At 40.9% G+C, this 21,085-nt stretch overlaps 2 protein-coding genes across 8 annotated transcripts in view; one reads left to right on the forward strand and one right to left on the reverse strand.

Moving 5' to 3' along the window:
- Positions 1-21,085, forward strand: part of LOC147525714 (heterogeneous nuclear ribonucleoprotein A/B-like) — a 30,271-nt gene that overhangs the window by 5,461 nt on the left and 3,725 nt on the right. Inside the window, exons 5-8 of one of the 5 annotated variants that reach the window (XM_086631080.1) lie at positions 610-718; positions 812-964; positions 1,043-1,127; positions 20,032-20,738. In XM_086631080.1, the coding sequence (XP_086487206.1) occupies positions 610-718; positions 812-964; positions 1,043-1,113 (333 nt within the window). In that variant the 3' untranslated portion in view covers positions 1,114-1,127; positions 20,032-20,738. Of the gene's footprint in view, positions 1-609; positions 719-811; positions 965-1,042; positions 1,128-1,382; positions 1,708-9,754; positions 10,000-20,031; positions 20,739-21,085 lie in introns of those variants that run through there. The other 4 variants (XM_086631082.1, XM_086631081.1, XM_086631083.1 and 1 more) reach the window with 4 other exon arrangements.
- Positions 1,762-12,850, reverse strand: LOC147525715 (5-phosphohydroxy-L-lysine phospho-lyase-like). Of its 3 annotated transcripts, none has more exons than XM_086631078.1 (12): positions 12,792-12,850; positions 10,980-11,098; positions 9,958-10,117; positions 9,185-9,259; positions 8,256-8,343; positions 8,045-8,161; positions 7,735-7,817; positions 7,210-7,435; positions 6,788-6,942; positions 6,212-6,301; positions 5,863-5,993; positions 1,762-5,419 (listed from the first exon to the last, which is right to left on the reverse strand). In XM_086631078.1, the coding sequence occupies exons 1-12, from the start codon at positions 12,848-12,850 to the stop codon at positions 5,367-5,369; spliced, it is 1,356 nt and encodes a 451-aa protein (XP_086487204.1). In that variant the 3' UTR covers positions 1,762-5,366. The 3 variants fall into 3 exon arrangements, with proteins under 3 accessions (XP_086487204.1, XP_086487203.1, XP_086487202.1); XM_086631077.1 differs by having other exon boundaries at positions 8,256-8,364; XM_086631076.1 differs by having other exon boundaries at positions 5,377-5,993.

Below are 21,085 nucleotides of genomic sequence, written 5' to 3' on the forward strand. Positions count from 1 at the left end.
GATGCAGGAACTCGGAGGCTGGCTGACAGCTTGAACTGCACTGCAGCTTGGGAACCTGTCTTGAAAATGTCAATTCTGGTTGTTTTTTGCTGTTAGTATTTGATAAGTGATGATTTTGAGTGTTGGTAAGCATACTTTACAGTCAGATGCTCAGTGTATAGGGTGTACAAAGGCTGACAGGAATACTTGTTCTGGTGCGTTTTTTGGAGCCTTGTTTATTCCGTGCAGCTTAGGTGAAGTGGTCCAATAGCAACAGCCTTGTCTTGAAGGCTGTGCCAGGATAGAGGGTAGCCTCGTGGCTCCTACAGGAGCAGTGGCTGTGCTGAGGTGGCCTCAGCACCTCTTCCATGGGAGAGATCATGGTAGGGACTAGGCAGTATGAAACACTCAAAGCGGTGGCCTGCTCTAAACGACCAACAGTGACTTACCTTTGCCCAGGGGGCACAAGAAACCAAATGCTTCTGGATATGCATTAGTCCTGGTCACATGAGGGAACGCAGCATGTGTACCTCCTTTGCCTCTGGAGTAACCTCTGGTTTTCCTAAGCGGGTAGGCTGGGTGCTGCTGCTACAAGACAGTATACACACTCTCCTTGTTTTTTATTTTCAGTGCGAGATTAAGGTAGCACAGCCAAAAGAAGTATACCAGCAGCAACAGTTCAGTAGTGGCGGAGGAAGAGGTAGCTATGGAGGAAGAGGCAGAGGTGGAAGAGGCGGCGGTAAGTACTACACCCACTACTTTAGTATGGACACATTCTAAATAAGTTGTGTGTACTAAAATGGGATTTTGTGGATGGTTTTCCCTTCTATAGCTCAAAGTCAAAATTGGAATCAAGGTTATGGCAATTACTGGAACCAGGGTTATGGGAATCAAGGATACGGCTATCAGCAAGGTTATGGTGGCTATGGAGGCTATGATTATTCAGGATATGGGTATTATGGATATGGACCAGGCTATGATTACAGTAAGTAAAGAGAACTGTATTGGGTATAAGCAAGCGTAACTAATTAGCAGTTTAATGCATTTGTTTTCTTGTTCATAGGTCAAGGCAGTGCAAATTATGGGAAGACACCAAGACGTGGTGGTCATCAGAATAACTACAAGCCATATTGATCAAACTTATTCAGGTATGCAGTGGCATGGTCTCTTTTGGAAAATGACTGCATAGGTTTTGTATACAATGCTGTAGATGGATATTTCAGTTCTGTACCAAATTTAACTTTACAATAAATTTCTATGGCCTGTTAAATGTGCATCTTACTTGGAAGAGCTCCCTGGAGATGTTTTACATGTTTAATACTTACAGATAACTAGTTGTGTAGACAGTGTGGTGTGTAAATTTCAGCTTTGCTGAAGATATTAATTAATGATTTTATTAATAGGTTAAACTGAAACTGATTTTGAGGGTCTGCTTAAAGCTGCAGCTCTACATCTAGGGACTGCCTCTTGGAGTTAACTATGGACTCTGCATTACTCCAGTTGTACAGAATGAGATGCATCTTAGGGAACCAGTGTCACTTTCCACCTTTTTATTTTGTATTGTTTTTGTGTCATACATTTCCTGTAATGGAAGTGTTAATTTTACTGTACTTTTTGGTACCTTTTTGGAATCTAATGTATTGTAAGGTATTTTACATGTGTTCTGATTCACCATGACATGGATATTGAAGCTATCCTAGCTTTTGAAATAAAAAAGGCGTAATCTAGTGTCTTGTGCCATTCTTCAGCTTATGTATTAGTAAAACGCCAGTATACTGTTCCCAGAAATTAGTTCATGGCAGTACCTTGATAGATGAAGAGTTGTGATAAAATGTTTTTGATCTTTAAAACTAGAAGGCTCTGTTGGTAGTTGTGCTCACTTGCAGTTAAGTGGCAGCTGGAAACTCCAGTCACTTCTGCCTGGATGTTATGGAGGAGGACTCAGGTGGAAGGCCCCAGCTGCTGTGGAGGCTGTGCTGGTGGCTCATGTTGTAGGTGAGCACAGAGGCTCGGTGTAACTGTTAGTGTCTGCATTGTAGGGCTCTGCTAGGAGAAGCCAGAGGTTTCAGGTAGGACTTGGGAGTCTGGACAGCGTTGCAGGAAGAAGCTAAGAGGTGTGCAAGAAGCCAGCTGCATTTCCTTCATGGTTTCACTGTCTTGAGTCTGAGACTTCTCTAACTTCTTCGTAGTATATATACCTGCCTTAAAGGACAGGTTAGAGATTAAACTACCAATGCAAAGTCTGAATTTTTGCAGCCTTTAGGTGTACCAAAAAAGGCTAAAGAACTTCCACTAAAGTTGTGGGAGGAAAAATGACAAAACATCTCTTTCTCTAGAGATGAGTGACCAGCTAGAGATACACTCTCCTTTTCTGACTAGTTTACTGCTATTTTAAGGCAATAACTATCATGTGATTTGCCTGTCTTGTGGCTGAATAGTCCCAGTCTCAGATTTATAAATAAATAGCAAATGCTGCTGCACAAAGTAAACTTCTAATCTTTGTTGCAGTAATCAATTTGTTTCTTAATTTTAAAGTTAAAATATGACAATTTTTTCTTGTCATAAATTCTGTTTGAACAAATGGGAACCAGAAGTGGAATCAAAGTCAGTAACTAAGACATAAACAGATGTTACTACTGACCTTTTCAGTTTTTTAACAAGGGATGCAGCTGTGCCTGCAGGGATTATAATATGCTGCTCCCTGCTGGCTCTCCTTGAAAAGAAAAACTTGCTGTAAAGTTAAAAGTCTGTAAGACTTTATTGGGGTTAAGTGGAAATCTTGAGTATAAAAAATGATGAATCATTTTAAATCTGATAGTTGTCAACTTTACAGCTGGTGTATGTAACCTAATGCCTGACTTGCAAATAAAAAATCGCAGACCACTGAAACAAATGAGTACAGTATTTAAAAGTATTACTGTCTCAAGATTTAAAATTGAAATGCTTTACTCTTTTTGCATCCTTTTACTTGTTTTCTTACAGAGTAAGGGATAGTGGACTGTTTTTCTAGCAAACAGCTTGCCCTCCAGCAGAGAATTTGCATAGTATCAGGACCATGCTGCTGCAGTACTTCTGGCTAGTGTATTAGCAGTAGTTTGTCAGCTGGCTGTTATGTTGGTGTTTTTTTTGGAAGTAGGTTCTCAGGTTCCTTGACAGGTGATGTGGCCTTGAGCAGAAATTGAGGATACTGGTGCTTAAATGCAGAGCTGGCTTTCTGTTTCTTCTTTGTGTGGAAAGCATGTGATACAAAGAACGTGGCCTGGTGAAAGCGAGGGCTTGTACACAAGGTGTTTGCTTATGGCTGTAGTATGCTCTTAATTTACTAATCCTACTTGGATGTTTCTTGAGGACAGAATATTTCTTAAGAACTGTTTTGGGAGCTAAGGCCCTCAGCTGTCTGTTCCTCATGCATTTGATGTTATGAATTTGGGACTGAAGTTTTTTTACTTAATTTGGTCACTGAGACTGTTTTATATAGTGCTACTAGGGACCTTGTTATGAAACTGACTACTGAAACTGGTCAGAGGAGCCTGCGAAGGACTGAGTGTACTGGCAGCTAGAATGGTGTTTGCATATGAAGCAGCAGATACAAAAAAAAAGAGAACCCATTGGCTCATCTTGGTTTTTCCAAAAAGTCATAACCTGAAAGAGCATGGATTTAGAAAATGTAGTTTATAGTAGCTACTAGAAATGTATTCCTTTATAATCAGGTTTAGGTACGCTGTTTTAAATAAAAACCAATTCCACACTTCTGCCAGATTTGAAACACGCTCTTGTAAAATTTATTTCTCCTAAAGCTTTTACTAATAACAATATAACTGAAAATAACAAAATCAGAGGTAACTTATCTAGTCTAAGACATGCTAGGATGGAGACTAAATGTGCATTATTATAGTAGAATAATGTTTCTTAGTAGTAGATCTTGAACATTGTTTGAAACCTATGGAAAGAAAATAATGTTATGGTTTTTTGTAAAAGCATCATTAAAAGGAGTCTACTTCATTGCCTCATTTTCGCTTACATTATATGTAAGTGTCATACTAGTACTGTACTTAGTAAGAGGCTTTTTGCATTCTTTGTTTCCTGTAGAAAATAAAGGCATTTTTCTTGCTTAGTTTAGATTGCAGACAAGCACATTAAGTCATTAGGCCTCTAAGTTAAACTGGCACTGTTGAGTAATTTTTCTGTTCTCAAGAATAAGTAGTACAAATAGCTGTATGTCTTTCCATTAACTTGTTAAATAAAATATTAACACATTGTTCTTGTGCGTGCTATACTAATGTTGCACTGAACTAAAAGCATGTTTCTCCTTAGCTCAGGGCCATAGCACTGTGAATGTGGTATGGTGGTTGAGGCCACCAAAGATTATGTTGATTACAGTGATTACATTGGGTACATTCCTATCCAGGTACCCAGTTTTAGTGGACGCTTGGTTAAAAAAAACTTGGTTGTCTTTTTAGTGAAGAGTAGGTTAAAGTACCAAGGGTACCAAAGGGTGGTGGTGTTGAGGAACTGTAAGTATTCACTGTGCTCACGAGTGTGTCAAAATTGAGTTGCAGCTAGATGTTCTCTGTAAGCAAGCTGCAGGGGGACCTCAGCAGACAGAAAGATTTACAAGGCTTGGAAGACTTAACAGGACTCGGTCTCACTAATGCCCTTATCCTGAGCATAGGGGTAAATCGATGCTTAAGCATGAGGTAACAGCTGTGAACCACAAATGATCCTATGAAGTAGTAAAAAGTGCTCAGGAGAACAGAAGGCAATACTATTTCAAAGTCAAATGTTAAGTGAAGCAGGAGCTAGAGTAGTAAAAGTACTGTTTATAGCTCTTCATAAAGCTGTTAGTGTAAGTGGAGGTTCCCAAATTGTGGCATGCAGAATGTGCAGTGCTCCTGCCCTTAAGGGCAGTTACAGGGAGACTTGCTGAGTAGTGGTTACGCAGCTGACTAACTAGACACTGTATGTAGCTGCAACAGCTTCTGTCTGGAGACTTAAGGCTCTGAGCACCTAACATAAAAGCTATGTTTTTTGTCTTGATGTGCCTGTCTCTTGCATGCCAAGGGTTAAACCTGGTCACTTGTGAAGCTTCCCAGACAAGTATAGCATGCTCTAGTGGTAGGCATTTCTGGGACATGTTGGACCTAGCTTGCAAACTGCAGACAGTGTTACTAGAAGTGTCAGACTGATAGAAGGTAGCTATAAATGCTGGATGTATGCAAGTCTGGTCCATGCTTCTAGACTGCCAGAAATTCCTTAAAACTAATTGCAAGTGAAAGCATCTCTTAGGAAACTTGGTCCTTCTCTACTGCCAGTGACAATGCTTGTGAAGTTATGTTTAGGAGCCTTGGCTTTTAAATAGTAAAAGGTGAATTCAGATAAATACCTGTTCAGGTAGAACAAGTGGATGTTTTCTGGTGGTTCAGACATTCTTTTTCCATATCTGGAGAGAGAATAATCAACAATTTAGTAAACTCAGGACTTTGAGACAAGATTTTGGACTAATTTGATTAATAGTATGCAGAAGTTGTATAAAAAGCTAAGTGGCAAATGCTTGCAGATGAGGGCTTTCAAGAATGGAACTGGGACAGCTTTTACCAGTTGCCCTTGTTCAGATAGGTAAACACTTCAACCTCTACCAAAGCAAAGCTATTTTAAAAGGCATATACATCTGTGGAGTAAATAGTTCCATTAAAGAAGTTTAAAACAGAGTAACTTACAAGTGAAGACTAAACTTGCATTGACTAAGACTAATTTTCGTATGTGCTCAGCATCTACCATCTTGGCTCTATTTTAGCACTTCTGAAAAGCAGGCTCAGGCACTCCGCACTGACTTTATGGCAGTCCAGCAGCAACCCTCTGTATGGTAGTTTTGATCTGTGCTACCTGTTAGTAGCTTGTCAATTGTGTCCACCACAAATTTTGCATCCTCCATACTGAAGCACATTGGGGGCTTGAATTTAAGCACATTCCTTCCTGGCCCATCTGTACTCAGTAGAATATATTCCTCCTTAAGTCTGGAAAGAGCAATAACAAAGAATTACATTTACCTTTGCATGTAGTTAGAAACACTTTTAACCATCAGCACGCAGGCTGTCCAGACAATACCTTTCTGCACTGACTGGTTTCTGTTCCTGCCAGTTGGCTATATTTTAACCACTATTGAGTGGCAAGGTTACTTTGTAATTGTCTGCTTGCCTTGCACATTGAGGAACTACACCATTGTCCCTTGTACCTTGTTATTAGATACTCTGCCTCTGCTGTGGCTGGGGTCCTCTCTGCTTGATCCTTGACTAAGTCCACTCCAATGAATAAGCCAGAACCCCTTTAAAAGAAAAAAAAAAAGGTCAATCTGTGTCAGAGGGAGGAACTGTAAGTGAACTAAAAAATTGAGAAAGGCTTTTGTGAGACCAAACCTTTACTGCATGAGAATTACCTGATGTTTGGCTAGTGTTAGAAAAGGTGTTGCTGTTTTGAAAAAATATAGTAATACAGTACAGACTTTTATCTGGCATAACAGGACATGATGTTAAACATATTTTCCATCCAGCTCCTTAATTCTGTTCTTTGTGCACTTGAAGTTGAGTTCCTTTAGCAACTAATAAATTAATAAAGCAGTACTGGCATGGAGTGGCCAAGTGTATCAGACTTTTGATGAGCTCAAGTTTGTAATGTAAAGTACAGCAGGCTGTTCATTTTTGCTGAGAACACAGATTTGATTAATTTCTTAAAACCACATCAGTTTGAGTTGTCCATGACTGACTGAACCAAACAAAAAGCAGCTCAACATGTAAACATAGGGCACTGATACCTGACATCACCAATGATGGGGTGCTTGGTTTTCTGTTCCTTGAGTAGCTTCATCAAGGAGTTGCCTACTTCTGTGGCATGAGCCTGAAGGTGTTCCTTCTCAATGACATCTAACACAGCTAATCCAATTGCACATGAAACAGGGTTTCCTCCAAACTGAGTTCAGGAAAGGAACATGCGTAGCCATGGAAAGGGAAGAAAGATGCAATCATGGCATTGAAAGTGTAGCCTCGGTGACGTAATGAGCATACTGCCATTTAGATCAGCTGGAGCCAGTAAATAGAAAGCTACATACCAGAAAGATACAAATAATATAAACAGTAAAACTGTGTGAATGATAAAGATTAATAAAAACACTGCATGATCATGTCTTTAATACTTAGACTCCTGTAGAGAAGGAGAGTTTGGACAACTTTTACTTACTGTATTAAAATACTCTACTCCTGTGGCTGCAAATGCTCCTGCAATTTCTTTTGTTGTTGCTACGCAGGCAAGAGGATGCCCATTTCCTATTGGTTTCCCCATAGTCACAATATCGGGTATAAAATCTTCTCCCTGAAGCTGGAATGCCCAGAAGTGCTTGCCAACCCTGCCAAAGCCAACTTGAATTTCATCAGCAATAAATACACCTCCTGCCTTGTGCAAGTGCCTGTAACATAACAGATGTTATTGTCTCTTAAGAGGAAAGAGAACATAATATTTACTGTTTAAGAACATGCAGAAAGCATTACTTAGCAAACTTCCAGGAAACAAACTTGTACAGGCTTATGTTCTGTATCATGTTTAAAAACAGGTCTTGGCCCATACAGAGTTTACATTCTAACATGAAGGTGGAGGCCATTTCCTGCCTATCAAGCTACATGCTACAGCAGGCAGAGAAATTCTCTATCATCTATATTTAGCAAGTATGTTAAATTTAAAAAGTTAAGATAATGAATGACCACTTACTCTGCAACCTTCTGAAAATAGCCTGCTGGTGGAATGATTTGACCACCCACGCTTGGCAGAGATTCAACAAAAAACGCAGCAATCTGAAACATAATGTAGCATGTAATGGTTTGGACACAATACATAAAGTTGTGGACATGGTGTTAACTGTGAGCAAGCTCTTTGTCATCAGGTGGCTCTTCCATGATTATGTGATCTTTTCTTTTTGACAAGTCCATAGGACGTAGCTCACAGTAATCCTGAATGGCACTGAAGGTCAGCCATGCTTATTTCTAAGGCAAGACAAACAGTTTAGGAAAAAACTTTTTACCTTTCTGCCTCTCTCATGTGCTTGCTCAATAATTTTTTTCACTTCATTAGCATAGGCTGTTGCTGAATCTTCATGGTCTTCTCTGTAAAGTCCTCTGTATGTGTCTGGAACAGGAGCCTACGCAAAGGAACAGTTTCCTATATTCAGTATATTATAAATAAGACTTGATTAAATTTACAAGTAGTCAATAGTTATAGGCTGAAGTACATACCACGTGGACCCATTCCTTTTGTCCTTCTAGATTTCTGAATTTATATGGGCTTATGTCAATCAGAGATGTCAGATGTCCGTGGTAAGCACTTAAAAAACAATTAGCAGAACTAAACAGTAATGTCCTCAGCACCAAGATTTCTTTAGGATTAGCATTACTCATAGCGAAAGAGTAGCTAGCTCTGTCATCTTGTGGGAATACAGTCACACTTAAACTGAGAAAAGCTCTGAGATTTCTATTAATCAGCTTAGTAGTATTTGGAATTTTTTGCATATCTGCATATAGGGGATGCAGCGGGACAGTACTCCTTGTCACTGGTTTGCCAGGGCCAGTGACAGGAATCACAACAGTGAAAGTCATGAGCAGTATTACAAGATTGCAGAACAGCTGGAAGGGACGTGTCTGACCTACTTCTGAATATCCTCCAGAGATGGAATTTCCAGTCTCTCTAGGCATCCCATTCTAATATTTTACCACCTTCATGGTAAAAGAGTTTCTCCCTATGTCTCATCAGAATTCCTCAGGTTTCAACTTATGTCCATTGTCTTTTTTTCCTGTCACCATACATCTTAAGGCCTGGCTCCATGTTTTCTGCTCCTTCCCATGAGGCAGTTGTAGTTACTGTAAGATCTCCCTCTAGCTGTCTCTTACAGCTGAACAAATCCCAATTTTCCAAATCTCTTATGGATCCCTACCCATGGTGGCAGGCCACTGCTGGCCTCTTCCAGTATGTTGATGTCTGTTAGGTACTGGAGAGCCCAACCTGGACACCGTTCTTTGGGCTGGTCTCACAAATACTGAACAGAGGGAAAAATTATTTCCCTCAACATCATGGTTACAATCTTTCTACTAGAACAGGTTTTCAGAAACGCTCTGACCAAAACAGAACCTTATACCCCCACAGCAGAGAAAATTGCCAATATACTTACTGGTCTAAAACTATAACGTCTTCATGTTTCGTATACTGTCGTGCCAATCTTAGGGCAAGATCATTAGCTTCAGAGCTACAATTGAAAAACTCGATTAAGTGTTTCATTGTGGATGTCCAAGTTTTGAAATTCTCACCTCTCTTGCAACGCTGTTTGCGTCTGCAGAGGACAGGCAGAACTCGATGCACGTTACTCACAGAGCCAGTGGTAAACGGCACTTACTAGGTAGGACTGTTCACCAGAACAGAATCTGTCTTAAAAAGCTAGAGTACAGAAACTACTTTGGAAACAGTTATTTTTCTGTTTGTTTTTTTGTTTGGTTGGTTGTTTTTTTGGGGGGGTGTTTTGTGGAATTTTTTGAGCTGTAGAGTTTGCTTGGGAACACAACCCCCACCCCAAGCAGAAACATGCAGTTAAATTTAATTTTGATACTAGAAGTAATCCCAGTTCAGAAGACAGGTCAGACCAGAAAGAATACACCAAATACTTAGATTAATGTTTTGTAGTTTAAGGCCTTATAAACAGAATAAAACCCTTCTTAAACAAAGCACTAGTTTATTTTTCCAACAGAGAGCTTGCTAAACATAAACTTCAGAGTCACTGAAGTTCTAAAAAGGACCACAGTTTCTTCACAAAACAAAACCCCAAACCATGTTTTTCACCATCTGGTCATCCACACCAGCTCATGCAGTTGGCTGTTGATAATGAAGTATTTTACTTGTCTGTATATAACTAGTGAAAACACAATACGAATTCTAATATATCTGACTTACCCAGAATTCAAAAAATAAAAGATGCACAACTTCTCAGGTAGCGTTTTTGAAAGTCTTTCTGCATAATCGACCAAGTTGTCATGAAGATAGCGAGAATTTGTATTTAACAGTTGATTTTGGTTATGGGCTGCTTTTACTACATCAGGGTGACAATGTCCAACTGCAAGAGAGCGTGGAGAGGAGTTTGAGAGCTCTTCCGTCTGGCGCAGGGTGCTCATTAACAAACCCGTGCTGACTTCACAGAGTGCTGTTAGTACACAACTGTCAGCACTGATAATCGCATTTCATCAGTCGGGTACTAATATTGTCAGTAGAAGACAGTGTTGGTACACTTTAAAAACTTTCACATAAAACTTACTTTCTTTACTCAGAAAGTTTGAAATTTCCTGTTACTATTGTGGCTGAATACTGGAAATTGATGCGCTAAACTAAGTAGCATCTAATTTTGTATTTGGATTTAGACATTTGAATAATTTAGGTAGAGGTTTGGGTATGTGCAAGTAAGCTTTACCATCAAAGATTGGCAATTACAATTACCAATTGCATTTTCAATTTGTTCACATACTTCAAGATTTGATTTCACATACTTCAAGAAAGATTTCAAACACTTTAAGAAAGAAAGAGCTAGTTCATAATACGCAAAGAAGGCACCACACTGAGCAGTGGTCCTGTGACAGTACCCTTAGCAGTAACTTTTACAAACAGAGCAAACTGTCAAGCCATTTGTAGTCTTACAGTTAGGGGCTTTGTTTGAGCTTTCATGGGAAAAAAAAAAAAATCTGTTTCTTTTAGATAAGTATATTTCTAGGAGGACAGAACAGGAAGCAAGTCTGGAAAACATGTTCATGCACACAGAAATTCAAATGTGAACCATAATTTCCCAAACTATGGGCTCAAGAGAGGTTTCTTCCATTTTTCCAACTAAACAAGCCCTTCCCCAGCACAATAGTGGTAAAAAGTACAGATTGTTCCTTATTCTGCTTAGAAAAACAAGGTATCAAATAACATGACTTTTAACTTACCATGAGCAACATTGTTTATGCAGTCAAGGTATTGTCTTCCATTCTCATCATACATGTACTGGCCCTGAGCCTTTACAATCTTCACTGGATCATTAGAAAAAAACAGCTTGCAAGAAGAGCTATGGCAAGCATCAGAAAGCAAAATAAATCTTGGTGAATTCCAAAAGTCACATAGTTTATTCTGCTGGTAATATTTTCAGTTCAATCAGTTAATTAAGAGAAAGACATTTCCCCAATTTGCTACCGTGTGCTGTCACCCTACTTCTGACCCCTTAAACCAAGCTTGGGATGGGAAAGAGAACAGGCCCTGTGCTCTAACTCAATAGCCAAATTTTATTTCACTTGCAGGGCAAAAAAAACACACTCCCTAACTGAAAAGTCCTTCTAGGATTAGGAATCTAAGCATAGCACACAGATAGGACTTACCTTTATCGTTTCATCCAGTCTTAACTGCAGTTCCTTACTGTCTGTGCTATCAGCCCTTGAAACCTCTGTGATTGTTTTTATTACATTGTTGCTAAGATCTTGATTTTCCAGATAACATGGTGCATGTGCTGGTTACGCCCATACAGAGCTCCCCAACCTTAGCTGAAACCTGAGTCACTCTATTTATAAGGCTGCGTCTACTTAAATGTGTTTGTTTTGATCCAATTTTTAAATGAATTGCCAAACAAGTAAAACACATGTCTGCCTAAGTAGGTGTTGCCCAGAGTTGATGCTGAAGGGCGATGCCAAACTTTCATGCTTCATCTAGTAAGAGATTGCTTCCACAAAATTAAAATAATTTGACCATAAATCCAAAGTCATTGTCAAATGAACAAAAAAAAAAAAAGACAATTATAAAAAACTGCTTCACTATCCCTCCCCTATGGAATCCTGTACTTGCTGTGTGAGCTGGCAGTGGAATGGTGAAACAGTCAGGGTTTTTGTAAGCTTATCCTGACTACTCAGCAGATGCCAAGAAAGCACTGGCGGAGGCTGGGTCTTTGCTCCGGTGACAGAGCAAAACACAAAAACATTAAACACACCAAATGGTACTCTTCAGGTTTGTGCAATGGCAGAATTCTAATTCCGGCATTTTTCTAATTCCAGCATTTACTTGCAGCCCATCTTCTGGGTTCGTAAAATATTTACAGATAAAAGTAGCCTTGATTTTCAATATGTAAGGTAGAACGTGAAAGCATTCCTACAGTTAAGTACACAGAGAGCGTTCTGCTGCCATTCCTGGCAGCGGTCTCCAGAACTAGGAATTTTTTTAGCTTAGTCCAAGTAAGACAAGTAACTAGAAGTTTGGAAACGCGTCTTATACTTAATTCTATCAAACTGGGCAGACATACGTTGCTAATTCTGTCAAGTTTTTGGTGTAACAAAAAGTTTTCCGAAGGACGGGCTGTAACAACCGCTGGGTCAGCCGGCCCGTGCCTGGCAGCGCCGAGCCCCCGCCGTCCCGCGGCGGGTCACTTGGGCTGCCGGGCGGCTCAAACCGAGCGCCGCACGGGTTTTGTGCTTCGCTTTCGGAGCCCCTCTCCTTGAGAGCGCCAATTACCGTTAAATGCCTCGGTCAGACCAGGCCGTGCACGCGAACGGCACCGACTTCCCCCGCGATTCTGCTGGTTTAAACCTAAAATTCCGACGAGGCAGGGACTGGGTTGCTTTAGCCCCGGAGCGGTGGCGGCGCCCGAGGGCCGGGCCCGGCCCGGCGCAGCCGGAACTCGCCGACGTGCGGGAGGCCGGGCTGGCCGCCCCGAGTCGCGACGCCATGTCAGGCGCCCCGCGGCGGGACAGGCAGCCCGGCGGGACGGCGGCACTTACCCGATGAGCTGCCGCCGCAGGGCCAGGGTCTCCTCCCGGGAGCGCCGCGCCGGCCTCATGGCCGCGCTCGCTGCCTCGGTGCGGCCGGGAGGGGCGGGGCGGGCCGCGCCGCGGCGCCGCCTGCTGCCGGTCGGCGAGCGGTGCCAGCGCCGTGCCGGTGCTCGGTACCGGCGGTCGCCGAGCTCACGGCTGCGGGAAAGAGAGCCTTACGCCGCCGCTTAGCAGGAGCTGCCTGTGTGTCTGCTCCAGCAGCACCCAAACCGTGCGCTGCCCGTTATCGCAGAGCCCAGCCGCTCCCGAGGAACACCCAAAACCATAGCTGTAGGCAAGCCCGTTTCCCAGGGAGTGCAGCAGGAACTCACCAGTGCTCTCAGGCTCCTCTGGCTGCCAGGCTGGGCTCTTCCCTTACAGCATCAGGAGCAGCGACTTCATGTCCGAGGTCCCGCAGCACAAACAGGGGGGAGGCTGCATCCGCCGTGGTCCTGCAAGGCTGCTGGCAGCTCCTGTGGGAACTGTACCCGGCGGTGTCACACCACGGGAGGTGGCACACAGCCCCAGATCCTGCTCAGTTACCAGGCACCTCAGCAGCAATAACAAACATCTTGCTGAGGGCTTTTCAGGATCATTATTACAGCTATATGGCAACAGTCTCTCTTTTGAAATACTTACACATCGAGGAAGTTTCTTCTGCAGTTGAAAACAATTTGAAATCGTAGCCTAGGTGTTACAACTGTATTAATTGCTCAAGGCACACTTAGCTCTTTAAGCGAAAGTAAAACCAAACATTGATATTGTTGCACTCTTGTGTTTGGTCAGTGACAGGCAGACCTGACTGACTACTTAAGAGCCAATTCTAGGACAGGCAATAGTTAGGATTAAAAGAGGAAATGCTATCATCAGATTTGAATGGTCACTCCTCCATTCCTGTTTGATTGGAATTACTTAACGAAAAAAAAAAGATCCAGAAGGGATGTTCAGGAATGGGTTGAGTCCTCTGCCACTGCAGGTGTTGTATCCTATAACTGAGCTCATAAACTTACCAAGCTTCATTCTAAAAATTCCAGATTTTTTTTCATTCCAAGTACACGTTCACATTCTTTGGTTTTAAACTGACAACATCTGCTAAGACAACTCTAGAAAATGGAGCAGAGCCTTTTAAAACTACATGCTTGGCAGACTTTGTTGCTGACTAGACATAGCCACAAATAATTACTTCTAGTTGCAGTTATTTGACGAACACAGGAACAATTTAAATTTTGTGCAATATGGAGAATCCAAAACCAAATTGCGATGCACTTAAAGTTAGATGGAACTAGGAAGTCAAAATCAGTTGTTCCATAAAAGTCAGGTTTTAAATAACAAAAGACAGTGGAGGAAAAGTTAATAATGGCTGTTAATCTTTATTTGAACTCTTGTTTGGTTAAGATACTTAGTAGCTATTTATAATAACAACCTGAACATTTACAATTAGAGGAAAAGTTCATTCTTGGTTACAAATGTGGAGTTCATTATACATATTCACACGATTGTAAAAGCAATCTGTACAGAGAGACCATTTAAAAAAAAACCTAGTCTTTGCTTTTATTACAGAAAGCACAAGAAAATATTTTGGAGGTCTCATGGTAATGTACTGTCCGTTACAGCTTTAAACTAGAAATACATGATGCAGTATTAATTAATACCATTTTAAAATGTTAAAACACTGGATAAGAAATACTGTGACTAATGCCTTCATTTTTAAAGCAGTTGTTCCCCAAATAAATGAGTAAATAGAATACTTTTCATGGCACATACATGATTAAAAAAATCACAAAAAGTTTGCAAATAGAGATGTTAAGTACATTTTTTTCTATTTTTAATATCTATATATATTTATTTTCAAAGGTGATACATTTTGCAGAGATTTAGTCAGCTTTGTATAAAATAACCATGTAAAACATTCAAAACAAAACTACTTTTCACAAGGTATCCAAAACTGCACACACACACGCAAATAATAGCCCTTTCGCATCTGAACAGCCTTAATGGAGTGATGCAACCACTCACACAAATAAGGGACACTTGCATAACATGGTGGAGGATTAAGCCCTATCGGCATAATTTCAAAACAAATATGGACAGATAAAGCACACAGTGCATGTATTTTTTCTAAGCTGTATACAAATAAGAGAGATTTTAATTTAGATTTTAAATACCAGCAGGTATAGTTTCTCAAATTATATTGTTTCAGAAATGCTAGTGTACATACCAGTTAAAAAAATACTTTTATGTCCAAAGTAATTTAATGCAACAGAACAAGTGGCTTTCAGTTTTGACTGTGGTATCTTGTGCTGAACATTTGTCATATTGAATATTTTTGATTTTTTTTTTAAGACACTAGAAAAAAGAACCCCAAATAACAGCACAAAAAGTTGCTATGTTATGAAATTGTCTATAAAACTGCATTCTGTCTATGAAACTAACCAGCAAACACAACAGGGCTCCAAATCTCATTCTAGCTGATGGTAATGTACTACCTTTTCTGCTTAATTTGGAAATTCAGTGAGTAACATGGGTGCTTCTGCTTTGCAAAACCAAGTTCTAATTTTTCTATGTAATTTCAGAAATGCAAGTTTGATATGCACCCACTTATACTTAATAACATCATGTTAAGCGTACGACGGGGTGTTTAACAGCATATAAAAAACCAGCAAGTGGTATTAGTGTCATTTCCAGATAACTGGGACATCTCCATTTTAAGTTGCTGTTCATTAGTATCTATGTTATATAAGAAAGCACACACAGACACACAGTGAGCTGACCGTTCCATGAAACTGCAAATATGAGGCAACTCCTACCAGAACTTAGTGAACAGAGATTGATTGTTGCCCTCAGACATAGGAAAACTGCGAATGTTAATAATGCATTTCTTATTCCACTCTGTTGTCAATAATGCCACTTCTTATGCATTGCAAAGTTCTGTTTCCCAGCTTTCTTGTGGTTTTCTCCCAGGCTCTCAACAGTAATATAGAGTCATACAATCTATTAAGTCCTTTTCCCATTCATTTCTAAGTGGCAGTTTTTCAGCACTTACTTTAGCTGCACATTACACAATAATTGGACATCCCTTTTGTTGTGCCATCTAATGGTACACAAGCATATGTAAAAGTTGCACTATTTCACCTGGGGACACGAAAATACTAGAAGTAATTTTTAACATACAAACATAAATGATAATCATGGAAAATAAAGTTTAGGAAGTGGATTTTTTACTCACTGGTTTGCTTCAGTCTGGAATAGATTCCCCAAAGTGGAGCTGTGAAGTCTTTTAAATTGTACTAATTAAGGTCAGGTTCGCTGCAGTGCCAGAAACACAATTAAAAGGCAGGTGACCTCAGTAGATGACAGTGAGACTGGACTAACTAGCCTGACCAGATGTTTTCTCTCCCCTCTTTTTTTTTTTTTTTTAAAGAAAAATCACTATTGCAAAAAGGCCCAAGAAATATTCTTACATAAATTCTGTCATGTAAAGTTGCCAAGGTCAGTATATGCCACAGTGATTGCCCTGGCAAGCTCAAGTGTCTTGGGCTTCTTGAAATCTATCTAAATATTGCACCTCTCACCTGAAAATCTTCCTGGTTAAACATCTGGAAGGCAGGCTGTGCTACTACTAAGCACGTCAGCAGATACTTAACAGGTAAAACTTAAGGTCTTCAGATTCAATAAAGCAGTACTGACGTTTGACTCCACCCTTGGACACCTACTGAGGATGCTCCCAGCTATGCTGGTGCAAGCTGGAACCAAACTCACTGATCTGAATTCAGCCAGATACCTACAGTATTTGTCCAGCACAAGTGGTTTGGGGACATTTACATTTTTATTATTTGTTGGTACTTACATTTTTGCATCTCTTAAATAGAAATCTATTGTCTGTAAAGAAAATAATTCAAACTTTCTGTGCTCTAAAATTTAAAAATGGAAACTTGACAGGTAACTTATTACAGATAGATTTTTATTTGTATAACACTTTAAATTGTCTGGGCAACAACACAACTGAAAAAAACAAAAGCAGTGAGACTATGATGGTATTTCCCAAGAAAGAAATGCCAGATTTGGAAAAAAGATTAAAGTTTCTAACTATGCACTCATGTTTACAACTATCTTTTCAAACCATATAGTTATGCAAAAGGTGTGCCCATCTGCATGTGTGCTGTCCATTAAGGGACAGTGTCACGGCATAAAATCTGTCCTAGCATCAAATTTGTTCCTATTACAAAAAGATCTCCTCTAGAGGGCACCATTAACTCAATATTCAATGACCAGGAAGCCTAAGCTCCAATATTTATATTACATACTAAATTTACAGGCTAATAAGGCACAGTTGTGTTGACCAAGGATGGTTATTTACCATTACAATAAAGCTGGAAATTTCTGGCATCTTCACATTTTAGTGAAGCTGTGCATTACAAAGGGGTGAGTTCTTTCATTCTGGCCCAAGAGTCCACTGTATTTGGCTGATTGCAAAACCACCTGCCTGTTTGTAGAAACTCACAGCTTCATTCCGAGCTGTGGGCTGGTGAGATGGCAAAGGCTGCAGACTGAAATCTTTGCTGGTGTGATCTAATTCAGCATTATTACAGCCAGTTACAGCGGCTGAAATGGGACACTGGGCCTGCCTGTGGGGGGAAGAGAAGAAAGCAGCCAAACTAGAACACGGGCTTTCTGGCATGAAAGCCTTGGTCATCCCAAACATGCTTCCTGGGCAGTGGGTTACCATAGCAATCTTAAAACCGTGGGTAATGACCTGTGTCATTCTCCATGGACTACTTTTCATCATTGCATACAATGTCTTGAACTGCTGAAACCTCACATGCGATTTGCTGCTTTGCTTAAGGAACTCAGATGCTGAATTTGTGAAATTACAGAAGACAAAAGCCCACCTGAGTATTTCATCTTTTGGTTTCCTAAAAAGAAAACACATCAGAAAGTCTCTTCGTTAGAAGAAACATTCTCATTTTTAAATATGCAGGAGAAAAATCCGTACAGAAATAAATTCATCACCATTATATATACAGCAAGCGTTAGAAGCAGTGTATACAAGAAGGGTCACTGCCCCCATGAGAATAAAACAAAGCATGTGGCAATATCTTGATTTAAAAAAAAAAACAAACAACAAACAACCCCAAACCCTAAAATCCCCGTGCATTAAGGCTTGGAAACAATGTCAGTCTGGAGTCAGACTAGGTTTTCTCTGCCACCTGTCTCATAACCCAGAGAAACCCTCCTGAACTCACTGGCCAAACCCACAATTCAGCTGCAAAATTCTAATTAATCTCACCTACCCCCATCAGCACAGGCCAAATCATCGTGTTCACGCTCTGGCAAGGGGCCCCTGGAGCTGCCAGCACACTTTCAGCACTGGAGTTACAGACACGGGGGTTATTTAGCCATGTTCCCTTCCCCAAAATCCTAACTCCCCAAAAGCCTTACAGGGAGAGCCCTGCTTGCAGAGCTTTGTGGCTGGAAAACTTCTCAGGGGTTTCAAGTGAGTTTTTGTGCCCGTAGGACTCAGTTTGGGAACTTTGCTTCCGCAATTGCTTTGGCTACAGTACGTTAGAGAAAGGATGTTGGTAGTAACTAGAAGATGGTTGCTAGCTACAATTTTAAATAGAACAAGCCTTACAGAAAGCTGCTTGCCATCTGCTCCTGGGCAGCAGGCAGAAATGGTTATTTTAACGTAATGTTTTCGTGGTTGGTTAAATTAGACTAATAAATTTTGTTTTGTAAAATAAAAAACAAAGATAAAACAGAAATTTGGCTGGGCTTTAGATTCCCCCATGATCAGTAACTTAAGTGTGTTAACCAGAATGTCTATTGATGAATCCATGAAGCTACATACTAAATGTTTTAGTGATCAAGATAAATCAGTTGCTCAGTCTCAAATTGACCTACATTTCATAAGAGTTGGCAGCCTCCCTGTCAGTCATCTTTATTGCTACTGGCATCTAGTGGTAACATTTAGCTGCATTTCTGAATTCCTGTAAAACAATCTTACATTCTGTCAAACCAGAGGGGGGAAAAAATAAAAATAGGTTTCCTGGGGAAAAAAATGCATCACGCTTTGTGAGAAGCTGAGATAATTACTGACTTTTGAGCGAGGCTGCTAGTACTACCTAAAAGTAAAATTTATCTTTGTGAGCTATTTGCAAAGTCAAAGTATTCAAAAAGACCCGCATAAACATTTTTATATGGAAGAAGAAGATAATAACTGATCTGGCATGAATTTGCTGAGCAAAGCACATCTTTTTTTAACTTCCCAATAAGATCATGGCTGCTCTGAAATAATTTAACCACCTACACTTCTAAATATGCGTGTGTGGAAAGCACATGCAAGTCTAAACAGATTTCCTCTTAGACTCTGTGCAATTGATACAAAAATCAACAGTTCCTCTAATACAGTCTGCGGGTCCGCACGGTACGATCGATAAGGAACGCTGAGTTCAGGATATAAAAGCCAAACGGACCCTTCCCAGCTGAGGACTTGCCCGGGGATCCGTACCTCGCTCTGTTTCCGGGAGCTCTGCCTTCCACAAGTCTCGGCTGCATTGGCGACGGAAGGGGCTGGTAGAGTAGACGTACCACCAGCAGATTCCCGGAGATTTACTGGTTAGTTCCCGTGTAGGAAAAGCGGCAATAGGCGCTGTATGCAGCAGGATCCGTACCTGCCAGCATTTCTAACGGAAGTGACAGTGGCAGAAATCCAGAGAAGCTGCTGTGCACAAGGCTGCCCATCTGCACCTGTGCAGTCAGACGTCCTGAACACACCAGACTCGCTGCAGGAGCATGGATGGATCTCCTTTGCACGTGCTGGACTCACCGTATTTGGGATGCACAATAAACCAATGCAGACAGGGCATTTGCCTGGGAATTTTCAAAGATTACCACTAAAAGGTTTGGCAGCTGAGGTGGTAGCGCTGATGGGTATGGATACCAGCCACAGTCCTGTGCTAGGAATATAATTCTAGCCTTCCTCCTTGGCTGGCATGGAAACACCGTGAGTAGCCAGGCTGTGCCTCGGGGACAAACAACCCCAGCTAAGAGATTTAGCGGATTCAAAACGAGCACTCTTCCTCCGTCACGAACAAATGTCTTGGGTTCTATGGCAGCAGAGCTCTGTGTTGGGAGGGGGACGGCTGCCATGCAGAACGACTAGAGCTATAGGTAAAGCACTATTCTGGTATTCTGTATCAATGTTTTGCAGGCCTGGCAGTGGTCACAGTTGATGCCTACAAGCACTGGATATTCCACAAGTTGAAGACGGAATACTGACTTGTTTACCTGAAGATAATAGGACTTCGGGGTATTTCCTCAGAGAAAATATAAATTTTAATATAATTTCATAAGCTTTGGAGGTTAGCTTGTCTTGTAGCTTCAGTGATATCAAACTTCTTCGAGTAGGAGCTAGATAGAAAGCTGTTTAGTTTTTGCCAGCGTATGTAAAACAAGACTTTTCTATCTGCATTGTAGATTGTTTGTGGACACTTCCAGATTCTTGTGCTTTCTGCAGTCATTCTGGGGACTGAACTCTCATTGATATCGATAGAGGTTCCATGAACAGGACACGTGCAGGATTTGAGTGTAGAAGCCCACAGTGTGGTTTGGAGTAGTGAATTGCTTTTAGTTTGGAGACGACTGGGGGAGATGGGAAGAGCAACTGTACATTAAGGGAACAATTACAGATCTTCTTCCCGGTGACATCAATGAGAGATTTGCCTTCAACCTTCCACAGAAGAAGATTTTTAACTTTAATTTGGGACAGTAAAGGGGTTTTTCAAAAGCACTAAAAGCCAGTGCGGGAGCTTGTTCAACTGCTCCTTTAATGCCTTTAAAAACCCCTGCACCAAAAGTGATAGCTAACAACATGAAATGGAAGTAAATAAAATGCATTTTCATTGCTGTTTTGAGTTACATAGTTCTCGTTTCTTGATTTGTTAATTGATCTGAATTGACACAATTTAATCTATATGGTGACCAAGAACAAAGTCAGTAACTGATACAGATGCAAAGTATAGCCACAAAGCAAGCAACGTGTAGGTGTAGACCCTAAGCAGCTAACAAAGCCAGGTAATAAAAGTTCACTGCCTACAGCCACAAGTCTTTGTGTCCACACCTACCAAGCTAGGTGGCCATGTCAGCATTTACCAGCAGATAACCAATGCTCCCAGCTGACTAAAAGGAGAAACTCGAGGACATCTAGGACCCAGTCACACGTAAGAACTCGCAGACATCAGTCAAACACGACCCTACTTGCGTGG

This window comes from Tauraco erythrolophus, unplaced genomic scaffold (assembly GCF_009769465.1).
Source record: "Tauraco erythrolophus isolate bTauEry1 unplaced genomic scaffold, bTauEry1.pri scaffold_92_arrow_ctg1, whole genome shotgun sequence".
NCBI classification, from domain to species: Eukaryota; Metazoa; Chordata; class Aves; order Musophagiformes; family Musophagidae; genus Tauraco; species Tauraco erythrolophus.